The 13,632-nt window shown below is 40.3% G+C and overlaps 2 protein-coding genes across 2 annotated transcripts in view; one reads left to right on the top strand and one right to left on the bottom strand.

Moving 5' to 3' along the window:
- cog5 (component of oligomeric golgi complex 5) overlaps positions 1-13,632 on the top strand; it is a 50,556-nt gene that overhangs the window by 6,248 nt on the left and 30,676 nt on the right. The gene's annotated exons all lie outside the window — the stretch shown is intronic.
- Positions 3,844-12,378, bottom strand: LOC108897470 (G-protein coupled receptor 22). The gene is made up of 5 exons (XM_018697115.2): positions 11,850-12,378; positions 8,394-9,275; positions 7,317-7,461; positions 6,962-7,108; positions 3,844-6,181 (listed from the first exon to the last, which is right to left on the bottom strand). The coding sequence occupies exons 3-5, from the start codon at positions 7,437-7,439 to the stop codon at positions 5,129-5,131; spliced, it is 1,323 nt and encodes a 440-aa protein (XP_018552631.1). The 5' UTR covers positions 7,440-7,461; positions 8,394-9,275; positions 11,850-12,378; the 3' UTR covers positions 3,844-5,128.

The raw sequence follows: 13,632 nt of genomic DNA on the forward strand, positions 1-13,632 counted from the left end.
TAGGATCACAGGAGGAAAGATCATACAGCTGCTTCAGTAGCCACTTTTACACAGAGATCAGGCAATATTGGTGATAAGAAGACCCTTGAATACGCTGCCTTTTGTTTGTTTACACAGAATCTCACAAAGCCGGTGTAATGTCGCCCCGTTGTGCGATTATTATACAGCATGCTGGCATTGCAGAATCAGAGGTGTGACATTTAACACAGCAGCCTCAGTGTTAGTCGGCATCTGTTCAACCGTTCCGGTGCTGGCTCCCCCTTTTATACAGACATTGATTTGGCTCTGTGACTACCTCCGGTGCAGCCTTAAAGGTAGGGCGAAAAGCCCCCCCTGTTCCACCTCCATACCTTTTATACAGAACAGCGAGGTGGAATAACAGCTCAGTATTACCACTGTGAAAAGACTGTAAAAGGGGCCAGTGATGACGGCGTATTAAAGCATGGGGCCTGCTGTGTCAACTGTAGGGTGCAAAGCATGCTGCTCTGGAATGGCTTGACAGATTAAACACTATCCAGACTCAAGCATAAATATACAAAAAGCTCAGTAGAGCAGTCATACTTTTACCAATTTGGGAGTGCCGTGAAAAGCAGAGAAATTTTGTTGTTTACTAAAAGACAAAATTTATCTGCTTTTCTTGCTGCCAGACTCATACATGTTTTTATATCTATTCACCACCATCATGTCATGCCTTGTTTGTTTATCTATAATAGCTGGCCTGAATTTTACCATGAAAGCATACAAAACTCTGCAGCACAAGGTTCTGTGACCTTATTTTGGCTTCTTTGTATCTGTTGACTGTTAGGTTCAGAAAGCATTTAAACTGATGTATAACTACATACAAGATGCTGAATTAAATCAGTGAACTTTAAAGATAGTTAACATTTAAATTAGAGCTAAGGCTATGGAAGAGTTTTCAGGTAATATTAGTTACAGATAATCTTTCTTCTTTCTTCTACATATGTTCTGTTATTTTCTTTCCTCTGGTACGCACTTTAAGAACTGAAATTCTGCACATCCTGCATTTTGATGACCGTTATTCATTTTGACTGCAGGTTTTAGATTTGAGATAATTTACAGTCCTTCCTGTGAAACTCATTGCCAATTAGAATGAATGCAATCTAAAGTTGAACTAAAAGTACACAAACTTAAATATTAGAATAATACAGTATGAAAATGGGTCATTGCTTGATGCTTTACTAGCTTGCCATCTTTTAAGTTTCACCATGCGCACCATTGCACACTAAATGTTCAGAACAAAGTGGAGAGAGACACAAGCACACAGTGTGCAGACAGCATGGTCAGTGCATTACAGCTCATAAGTGCACTTTAAACTTACTAATAAAAGGAATAGAGTAATTTACTTAACGCAATATACATAACGCTGAATAAAGAATAGTTTACCTCAAAATGAAAGTGCAGGTGCTCACATAAATGGATCAAAGATCTTTAGAAGTTTGAAGGACAACTGCAGTAAACACACAGTGAAGTTACCCATATCTATCCAAAAGTGACAAAAGCGCAGCATTATCACCTGTCAAGTATTCACTCATGTTTTAGTTCTGGTTTGTTTCTAGCCCAGCCAATGATGAAAAACCTGCATCATAAGGGTGAAAGATGCAATGAATAATTATCATAAATGGAGATAAAGCACTCTTTCAGACAGTCTCTCTTTGAAGACATTCATGGTATTGCACTTGTCTATGTGTGAAAGTCCATCCATCGATTGATGGACAGTCCATTCATCCATTATCTATTCTGCTTATCCTCTGAGGGCCAGGTGGGTTGGACCAACGATTCACACTCACATTCACACTTACAGGCAATTTAGAGTCACCAATTAACCTGCATGTCTTTTGGACTGTGGGAGAAAGTACCTGGAGAGAACCCATGCAGGCCCCAGGTGAACCGGGGTTTGTACCCAGAACCTTCTTACTGTGAGGCAACAGTGCCAACCACTCAGTGCTTTGAAAAGTGACAGTGAAGAACAGAAACAGAGCTTGAGAGATAAGTTAAAATCCTGCGTAGTCTCACATCTTCACACACCTGGGGCGATCGCTGTGGAAAGTGGGCCTCACAACCTGTGTGTTTGTTTCAGAAAGTTACAGATGTTGTTGAATGAGTCTACCACTGGGAGGCTGTGTGGTAGGGTAGAAAGGGAAAGAAAATCTGATAAGGAATTTGTGTGAAGCAGACTGAGACAATTAAGATTTATACCTTACCTGTCTAATGTCAAGATGCAAATATGTCACATACAGGATGTAGTGACACTTTTTAATAGGCTCTTTTTAAGGCTGTAATCATATTCTGAGGATGAGGCACAGCAGTCATACCCAGTTTGATCCCATTTACCCTTTTATCTTAGCTCTCCATCATCAGCTTGGTTCTATAGTCTTGGTAAGGATTGTTGTGTCTATCAGTGGTTGGATAGATTCCGAGAACTGTTTGACCTTCTGGTGTCAGCAGAGGAAAAGTGATATTGATGGGGTGCATGTCTCTGCCACCAGTTATCTATATGCCATACTGGCCTTAGTTATCACAAGGCATTAAGCGTGACAGGGCAGGTTCACAAGGACAAGTGTTTTCAGCAGCCTGTGCTTGTTAGCCTGTGACCACTTCTCATGACACAGACACAAATTCCATTGGCTGCAAAGAGCTTTTATATGGGGTCAGTGTCCTTGGTGTTCTCTAGCACAGCCACAAACTCTTATAGGTGATACAGTGTTGGCTTCTGCTCTCTGCTGTGCCAGTCAGTTGTTGTCCAATCATCTCTCAAGTGGGCTTTGATATCATTGTTCATACTTAGTCCAGGAATCATTTCACTGCCATTTAAAGAGGGTCATCTGAAGATTAGTTTCTGAAGAATAGTTTATGGATCCTAATTCTGCTTTGGAATAGTTCAGATGGTAATAGTTGATAATAATTTCAGTGCTGTGTCCTTTTTCCCAAGGTTACCACAGTTTAAAAATATTTAATTAAAAACACAACATGGACAATATATAGCTTATATTATGTCCACATACTTATGTGTACTTTTGGTCTAGGGATAGTTATCTTGGTCAGCCAGTCGGTCAGCCACTTTGAACCAGACTGAAATATCTCAGAAAGTACTGGGTGGATTGCCTTGAATTTTTATACAGACATTTATCGTATCTAGAGGGTGGAGCCTAATTGTGCTTTGGTAATTCATTGACTTCTCCTCTAGTGTCAGGTTGACATGGTTTGAAGCAAAATTTGTGATAATTTGTAATTGTTCTTCTGTGTATTCCTCTGTATTCCTTCCACCCATATTTACTGATTATATTCATGTTTATACCTTTCCCTCTGTGTTAAACCTATTCATTGTTCTGGTGTCTCCTCTGAGAGAAATCTGCCCTAGATCATACTGTTTACTGTGTGTTTATGGCTGAAGGAAATGTGGGCTGTGCTGTTACGTTTTATATTCTGTTAGACTTTATTCATTGTGAGTGTCCATTTCACATGGATGACTCAGGGTTCCAGACTAACTTTTTTCCACCAGTAGCACTGGTTCTCCTTACTAAAAATTTTAGGAGCACCAGTCCAGAAGTTAGAGCACCACTTGAATTGGACATTCAGTGCAACACATTCATATTGTTTCCATCTTAACTGTATTACTGATAAATGCTTTGGTAATAAATAGAGAATATACAGAAGTATTATTAAATTTTACATGAATAATTCAAACTTTAAACTTTAATATTGGGGAAAATAAAGTAATCCCTCACTTTTTGTGAGCGCTCCCACTGTGTTCCCTAAAAGTTAATAATCACAAAAATATCACTGGCTATAAAAGGCTTTTAGTGAAGGGATTTGAATTGTGATTTACTCATCCTCCCAAAAAATCATGGTAAAGCCACTAACCAGCTTTAGGGATGGGTATCATTAAGATTTTATTCATTATATTTATCTTTTCCATACCCTTATCAGTCAGACTCATAATGTTACTGGTTCTTTTTCATTACACATATCTCTTGTACTAACATGGTAAACAAAGATGGTTAACACGGTCAATGTGACATGTAGTGTGAAGCGCTTTGAGTGGTTAATACGACTAGAAAAGCGCTATATAAATACAGTCCATTTACCATTTACATCTAAAAGGAAATACTGCCTGTGTGTGCCATTATTCCCATTGCATGTCTCCCCTCTATCACAACTAGCTTTCTACTCCACTTTCCAGTGTGGCTGTCTTGGACTATAAGCAAATTTGATGTTAGATATATTCAGACATCACATCAAGTTCTGAGAGTCCATAAACCAGCCCCTTTTTCTGTAAACACTAGTCCCCTTGTCCATACTCTTATTTGTCCATATCAGAATGACCTCTACATAGCAGTTCACTTAAAAATAGCATAAGGTGTAGTGGTGGAAGCTGTGGTGTAGCTGTGTTCTGTCCCTGCATCCAGTTCCATATGAAGAAGCAGGAGAGTAGAGGGATACTGACACATATTGTACCTTTCGTTGTTTATTACAAATGGTGACAAACAATATCAAGGTATTCTATGACTGTACATAGGCATTTGTTTCATATTATGCCGACCAGAGAACAACACACACTGCTGTTTAGATACAGTTATGACTGAATTGTCCTTGATAGCACGCCACAACATTCCACAATAAATAGCAATAAATTACCCTCTTCATATTCCCATGATACCCCATTTTGAGACATTTTTGCACTGAAGAAAAAAAAATCAACTATAAATGCTGTCCTTGAACCCACATACGTTCAGCTGCTGGTAGTTTCCCTTCTTACACATTCAGGAAATCCCTTGCCTTTATCTGTTTATTCCTCTGGGAACATATCTTCTATTATGTTGTCATAATTTTAGTATTCATTTAGTAAGCTGCCCAAAATGGGTGTACTCCATTATGAGCACACCACGTTTTAGCTTGTTTAGACTCAGACTTTCTACCATGTTTCTTTTTCAAATACTTTGCACCTCTCTACTCACATAAACAATATTCTATTGTCTCCCTTGAAGCCCCCCCCCCCCCTTTTTTTTTTTTTCAATTTTACTGCTACAGTCTGTTACTTTCTCTTATGAAAGTAACCAATTCCCATTTACACTGTGTATTTCACATATTTACATTTGAGTTAATCTCATTACTCCACATCCTGTGAGCATAGACATTTTTGTCTGGCTTCCGTATCCTCGAAGGTGACCTTCTTGTTTCTCCTGGGGTCAATCCACGAGTTATGGATGACCACATTGTTTGGTGTAGGATCAGCTTCAACTACAGACACCACCCTCTTCTTCATCTTGCTCTTCAGTACCTTTTGGAACTTCTGCCGAGTGAAGGCGTAGAGAAGTGGATGAAAGATGGTGGTCCCATAGGCCATCACCAGAAAGCCCAAGCGGAGTCGGACGGTCAAATCATTGGGCCCAGTGCTGAGGATGATGGTGTTGAGCACAGTTATTGGAGTCCAGCAAAGTAGGAATGTGGAAATGATGAGAAGAGACATCCTGAAGACTCGTTTCTGTCTCTCCCTTCTTTCCCGATGACGCTTTACTGCTCTTCTTAGAGCAATAATTACGGACACTGAAGCCCGCATGCCCAGAGGTGCATTTCCACCTGCCCTAACTCCTGTACTGCTCTGTGAAGCGTCAGTTGACTCTGCTTGTGTTGTGGTGCTCAAAGAGATAGTGTTTTTACTCTTTTGTTTCTTTTTAGGTAAGTTATGCTGAAAGCGTGTACCAATGCGAATATTAAGTGCCTGAAGGATCTTGTAGTAAGTCACCAGCATTACCACAGCTGTGAAAAAGAATATAGGGATTTGTGCTAGCAGGTGATAGTACAAACCCAGCTCTGTGTAGTACTCATTTGTATGAGCCACTGTGATGACTGCAGTCTGGTTCACAAGGTCTGAACCAGAGTTGATAAAGAAGCCTACTTCCATGAAGGGAACAAGAAAACTGAAAAAGGATAAAGCCCAAATAGATCCCAGTAGTGCCACAGCTCGGCCCATTGTAAGCACACGGTTTGCTGGCCGCACCGAGATGTCATAGCGGTCCACCGTGATGGCCAGGACGTTAGCAGCAGTAGCTACGCTTGCAAAAGAGACGCAGGCCTCATGGAAACAGCATATCATGGCTGTGTCTGCCTCCAGAGGAAGTAGCACCACCACAGCTGTCAGCGGGATGCAGCATACACATACCTGGAAACAGACAGGAATTCAAGTCACACCTCCAAATGCATTTTTTTTTTTCATCTGATGTTGAAACTGTTGGTTTAGGATCAGATAAACTTTTCAACATGAGGGTCAACATGACAAAAAAAGAAAGATGGAAAGGTGACTTGGTTTCAGAACAGACTTAGATATTTGCTTTACTCAACACTGGCTTCTGCTATGCATTGACCTCTGTGCTTAAGTGAGACCTTGTGTGGGAATAAAATATTTCTGTTGTTGTGGTTTCTGTTATTCACTATCCTAATGTTAGGGTTAGGGTCATCTGCCCCTTTGATAGATTGTAATTCATTAGTACAAGTTGCTTAACTTGTTGTCGTGTCAGTGTATAACTTGCTATAATCAACAGAGCACAGTTCCACACTACCAGCCCTTAGACTGTATTTGTACCTTTGGGGGTCATCAGCAGAGCTAAGGTATGGACATAACGTACCAAACATGAACGAGAAGTTGTAACTTTGCATGCTATCAGGAGAGCTCAGTTTCTGTATATTTGCAGCCACCAGACTGTATTTTGTGCAGTGTGTGAAGATGTGAATCCTAATGTTAGTGAAACATATTCAGAGAAACATGTGGACAGTGCAATTGTGGGTTTATATTGAGATGATGGTTACATGGTGTCAGAGCCCAACAGAATTTAATCCAGTGTGCTGTAATTACCATGTGTGTCCACAGAGGGCGCTATTGGTTCCTGCTCGCTTTAAATTCTTGTTTGCTAAAAGGTAACTGATAATAAAAGTCAGGACTCACCAACACATCCACCACGTGCAGGTTCATGGTGATGATGTTGGAAACGGAGCTTATGAGGTTCTGTTTCATACAGTAGAGGACTAGCACCGTGAGGTTTGAGCTCAGACCCAAAACTATCTCCAAAAGCAGGAAGCCTGTCAGAGATACCTAGCAACATAAAGAACATGGTTGACATTATGCCATTCAGAGTGACTTTTTTTATTATAGTATTATACAATACTTTATGTAATTTAAGCACCTATCATAAAGTTCCAATTGATTAATTACCTTGGTTTCCTAAAAATATCATATACCAAATATCGTGTCACACTTATTTGACTGAAAAAAAAATGTGTAGATGAGGTTTTCACAGTACCTGGAAGCTGATGGGATAAATGGCCTCGGAGGAGGTCATGTCAAGGTCATAAGGGTCAGGAGTGTCAAGCACCGTCATGTTGCTCATGGTGGCTGCAGAGATCAGCATGGGAGATGTGTGCATTATCCTGATAGGAGGAAGATGCCTGGAGAGCAGTTTGTACAAAAACAAGCTTTGTTAAAAAGTGTATCATAGCATATCAGTTTCTACCAGATCTTTTTTTATATTCCAAGTATAGATTTGTTTAACTGTCAACAGACCACTGAACTTGCTGCTAGCACTGAATTTTGTTTTTTGTGAAGAATGTACAGTAAACAGAATAATTTTCTTACATGTTGTTACAATGTTTCTAGCATGTCCGTTGCACAAAATTAGATGATCACACTTGGAAAATTAATGTCATTATATAGGTCTGTTTGGTTGTAAAGGAAAAATGCTTGATAAGATCACCCTCTCATCTCTTAAGGTGTTTTTTCAGGATGTTTACTAATTTTAACTCATGTTGAAACTGCACAGGGGGGCAAAAATTGTGGAAAAGTACACCCTTTGTGTTTTTTGCATGGTGGTAATTTGTTTTCTTGGAAACAGGGACTACAGGAGCCTAACTACGTAACAAGACTTGTGACTGAAGAGGCCATTCACTGGCAGAATTGGAAAAAATGAATCTGGTAGATGCTTGGACATGTGCATCAGAAACAGACAATCTGATAAGCACAGCACATTCATGCGATGATTGGCCATGTATATGGAGATGAGAAAGCAGTATTTGAACTTCTTTTTTCACACAGTTACTTTTCATGTGTACAGCTGTGTCAGATGCTATGAATTACTTTGGGGTAAGCTGATGAATACTGATGCCTTAAGCCTTAAGCCAAAGTTACATGGACAGTTCATCTTTTCATCACAGGCTGACAGGTTAAAAGAATCTGTCCAGAAAACAGGCCATGTGATAACCATTTGCTTGCTGAGGCTCAAACGAACCAAATGCAAGAATACAAGAATGTGTTTTATGGACCTTGGTCCCCCATGGTTTGGACTAAAGAAAACTGAGTATAGATGTGTTAAGATTAAACTCACCACTCCCTCCCAGCAATGTCCTCTCCAGCTCAGCAGCTATCGTAGTGGCGACAAGGAACTTGCTGGAGCACGTCAAATCATCCCACCATGTTTTGACTTGACCAAAATCAATCTTCAGTTCAATTTGATTTCCACCATTCTTTCTGTTAACATATTGAGATTTGATAGACAATGAAAAGTCCTCCGTGAGCATTAGCTTTGGGGATACTGGCTCCACTCAGGCGAGGGGAAAAGTCTGTTTGTGAAACACAGAAAGAAACACAGGCCCGCCCCTCGTTGGGGGGCATGTGGTTTGCAACATCAGTGCGGTGCACTAAGATCAATGCTTTCTTTCATACAAAGCTCTGTCTCGTCATTGTTGTGCTTGAACCGTTGCCTCCAGTGTCATCCCCGCCTAAAAATGATGGCAGAGCCACAACAATTCTCCTCTCTCCACTACTCTTTTCAGGTGTTGTACATTCTTCACACTCTTCTCTTTATCTCTCTGGAGATGGCGCACATCCCGATATGGTCCAAAGCACCTTATGTCAGACCACGTCAGGTTTGTGATTTCATATTCCAAAAAACTGTGAAGGTAGAAAGTAGAGGTGACAGAATGGAGGTAAGGTTCCCAGAGAGAGAGAAAACAAGCTTGTATGGTTGTTCCTCAGTAATTGACCCAATTAAACCCTTCACATCCTTGTGGTCCAAGGTGAGCGGGCAGAGTCGCACCAAAGGTCAGAGACTAGGATGTAGGTCATGATAGAGTCCTTCAAGATCATCCAGAAAGAATTATCCCTCACAGGATCCTTTACAGCCAGCAGGAAATGTCATGTCCCTTTGTCATCGTCATTGTCATATCCTTCTCTTGTGGTCCTCCTCCATTACATTCCATCATTGATTCTGCAGAGGTGAAGAATGGAAGATTTCAGTAACATAGTATAAAAGACAGAAATGTGTCACATTGAAAACACATTGTTTCTGGCTGGTCTGCATGATGCCTCATGCGTTTGCCACCTCATTTCAACTCATTTATCTTCCCCTGACAGATAGCTTGCTCTTTCTGTGCTAATTGGATGCCTGTCCCTGTGAGTGTTTGCGCTCATGTTCGTGTGTGTGTCGAATGTGTCTTTAATCAGGTTTGATGCTTTGCCTTTTGTCTTTGATGGTTCTCGTCATGTGTTGTTCGGCAAATGAGCGCTGAAAACTGTGAACTGGTTCTCTGCAGACTGTCTCAGTGTATGAAATGATATGCAGACTGACTGTCAAAACAGCAGACCACACACTGTCTCAGCAAGTCAGTTCAGGACTCAGCTGGATTTCATTTTATGGATTTTTATTTTGCCAATGTGTTCTTGTAAAGCTGGTTGTGTTTAGATGACATTTAACATTCGACACAGCTCAATTTAAGGGCAAAAAAAAAAAAAAGATTTTGCAGTAAATCATGGTTGTATTTCTGAGTGTCAAAAAATACCTAAAGGAGAGAATGCTTCATAATCTAGTAATGAATTACAATTTCTGTTTACAGTAGATATTGTAATACCTATGATGAAAGTGACTCTAGAAATGGTATGCAAATTTGTATTTATACATGTTTTTGTGTCCTTGTATTATAATTGTCTACTGTTTGAATACAAAACGTCATTTGATCGATTAAGTAGGAGTATTTTCTAGCAAAACAAATGTGAAAAGTGTAGCCAATTGTACCATAGCCATAGACAATTCTGGATTCCTACTGGCCATTTTCAGACCGCTACATAGTTCTTCCAATTAAATAGCATTCTGCCCCAAGGTATGAATAAACAATACCCAAGACATGACACAAATCTGATAATCCACTACCACCTGTGAAGGTATTACATGGGTTATTTTTTTTATATCTGCACTGCTTGTTGTGGATTATACCTCATATTACTTATTCTCTGTCCTGGAAAATTGAGCAAATGAAACATTTGGCTCAACTTAAAAAGCAACATGAAGTTAAAAATTGTGAAAAAATACTGAAATACGACAGAGTGTGTAGACTATTTTGTTGTCTAAACTACTATTTTAGTTGTGTATAACCGTGTAGTCTAAGACATGAGGATTACAGCAAGGATCCATGATACTTTGAATGAATTAACTGATTTTTTTTTTGTTGTAAAAAAAAAAAAACGGTCTATGCCATTTTGTTACTTTATCCTTAGCGTGCTGTAGTATGTTGTAAATCCAACCACTTCTACAGTGGTCATGGATGCTATCTATATGATCTGTTATTAAAAACAGGTAATGCCTTTTCCACATCTTACAGCAGTTGAGACAAATAAACAGTAGGCTTCACAAAAGAAGACGCCTGCAGCTAAAACATGGCGCTGAAGTGTGGGACATGTTGACAAACGTGGGCATACCCTAACCTTAACCACGCAGAACATGTACCTAAACCCAACCAGCCAATCACATCCAATCTGATGGAACACCTACTACTGTCAACACGCCTACCAATTTTTGGCAAAAGGCCCAGATTCCTGGGTTGCCTTGGGATACATTTACATAAAATATATCTCTAAAGGGATTCTTAGGTCTAAGAAAGGTGTCAAATCGGTAAGGGAAATAATCAATTTATCCTTAAGTCAACAACAATTTTAGTACTAGTAATCATTTGTCATTACTTAGCAAAAATGCCAAGCTTTCAACAATTTCAGCTTACTAAATATGATGATTTGCCCTACTCTGTTTTACATCATTCTGTTGAGTTTTGGACAGTTGGCCAAGCAAAACACGGCATTTGAAAATGACTCCTTAGACTCTGGAAAGATATGATGGGGATTGTTTGTACATTTCATAGTATTATAGTCTTGATCAATTAAGTTGAAAAAAATGACCAGCGATAATAAAAGTAAATGTATCGGTGCAGTCTTTGTAGTTTCTTGAACAAACATGTTCTCTCAGCCTTCGATGATTTCTTCTTTTTCAGTTCTTGCTCTGATAATGAGTCCATTACTTTTAGGTCTGTTACATTTTAAAGTCTTGATAATCTCCTTTCAACTGCACAGAATAAGCAAAATTACTTCTTTGTTTCAACTTCATTTATGGCTTATGCTTTTCTTTTAGCTTTATCTTCCGTTACATAGATGACCTCACTCTAACGACAAATTCAAACGAGTTCCGTCCTCAGTCTGAGTAGTTTTGTGTTGATTGAGCTGTCCTACAACACGAGAGCTGGTCTCTTTGGGAGGCAGTGAACTCACCGTAGCTTGTGAAGACCTATGTTCCTTGCTGTTTGAAAGCCCCTCTTAGTTAGTCTAATTATTCCCCACTCAAAATAATCACTGCTTGAAAATCGTGACTCGTAGGCTCAACATGTCAGCGTGCTGTGTGTGTTTATCTAGAGCTGAATGTATTGATTTTACAGTGCCTTCGTGCAACACATTTCCATTGCCTTGCTGTCAGCACAGTGATAACAGTGTAAGTATATGATTATGCCGTGTGTAAGTTTACCTCTAGACAAAGACCATTCCTCAGTGATCCTTGGGTTGTCGGAGTTCTTTCCTTCCCTGTAGGCTTTGTAATCTCAATCCCCAAAGGTAGTGCAGTGCCCACAGGTGATAAGCCTGAGTGGCTGAGGTTTACCTTTAGTCGTCCATCATTCAAGGATCTTACGCCACACTGTTGAGTCCTTTCAGAATGGAAATCTGACTGGTAGAAAGCATGAAGCCACAGAGCCTGGAGAGTGTGAGATACTGACACTGCTGCTCTGCCTCCCCCTCTCTTCTCTCTGCTGTGCTTCTTTTTCTGTCGGTCTGTCTCTGTCCTGCTTCCTGCCTCTCTCTGTATCTGCCTCCAATAGCCCTCCTACTCATCCATTGCTCCCTCCCCCTCCTTCTCCCCTCTCTGAAACTGTCTTCTCCTTCTCTTTTTTTCTTTTTACACCTCTGTGCTTGACTAATTGGACTCATAAGGCAGGTTTAACACTGTTCATATCTTATTCTTTTATTCTTTTTATTCATTTCTCATCGCTCCTTTTCTATCCTTTAATATCTTTCTTTGTCTTTTATGCTGCTCGTACTCTAACTGTAACTCTTTTCCAGCATGCAGAGAAAAGACAGATCTTTTATGTGTCTTGTTTCTCTCTCTTTTCCTCTGAGCTGTTTCTCCATAAGTTTGTTTGCCTCATTAAAGAGCCCAGGTGGGAAACAGTATCCATGACAATACTAATGACAGCATCCTTCCTCTCAGGACTTTGGCCACTCCTCCACTGTTTGTGTTTGCATAGCACCTGCCGGATGGTACGTGCTTAATTGTCCCAATCTGGCTACCATTGGCACTGTCACCATGTTGCCCTTGCCTGGTGCGTGTATCTGCAAGGTAGCTAGTGAACAGACTAATTAGGGCTACTAGGCATTGGCATGGCAACAACAGCACCACTGGCCAAAGGAAGCACAGACTGATAGATCAGAATTCAAATCAGGGTCCGTCTGTTGTCTTCTGGGGTGCACTCTTCTCCTCTGATGCCACAAGACCTCCTGATTTTGTATCTTTCTTCATCTCTCACAATTAGTTTATTCAAGGAGTGTAAGCAGAGACACTCCTTTCAAATCTGACTGTTTTACTGACATGCGCAACTCAGTGGGAGGCATGTTTTCCCCGAGATGCAAGTCTTTAGTGAGCGAGAAATAGATGGCAGACAGCAGGGTTATGGAGAGGGAGAAAAAAGACATTTGCAGACTCTTCTTCTGAGCAAATATGGATATGTGAGAGAGGCAGAGATGGGAACAGAGATGAGACGGAGACTAAGAGGAAAAAAAAAAGACCAAGAGTTTTTTTTTCCTGAGCGAAGATGACAGTGATGTGTTAGAGGCCAGTTTCACACCTAAAATTGCTGTAAGCACAATAGAGTGCAACAGAAAACATCCTTAAATGTTTAATGAATGCATTAATATTGCAACCTGATATCTAGGCTGTCCACTGGCAAGCCTAAAGGCTGCTAGCTGTTGTCTAGTCCCCAGCTGTGCTATTTCAAACAGAGGTGCACATGAGTGAAGCCAAGTGCATGGCTGTGTTTGTGTGAGGGCTTTGTATTTATGAAAGAGAAGTCATGGACTTTGTGCTTAAGGGACAAATGCCACATCAGTAAATGGTAATGCCTTCATGATTGTCCAGCAGCATGAACAACTAGTTTCAGACACGCTAACCATTTAACCTACTCATATGATGAGCAGTCAGAGATTTCTTTGATTCATCTTTTGAGCGGGGTCATTGTCAGAGAAACATTAATCAGGAT

The sequence above is a fragment of the Lates calcarifer genome, linkage group LG18 (genome assembly GCF_001640805.2).
Source record: "Lates calcarifer isolate ASB-BC8 linkage group LG18, TLL_Latcal_v3, whole genome shotgun sequence".
NCBI classification, from domain to species: Eukaryota; Metazoa; Chordata; class Actinopteri; family Centropomidae; genus Lates; species Lates calcarifer.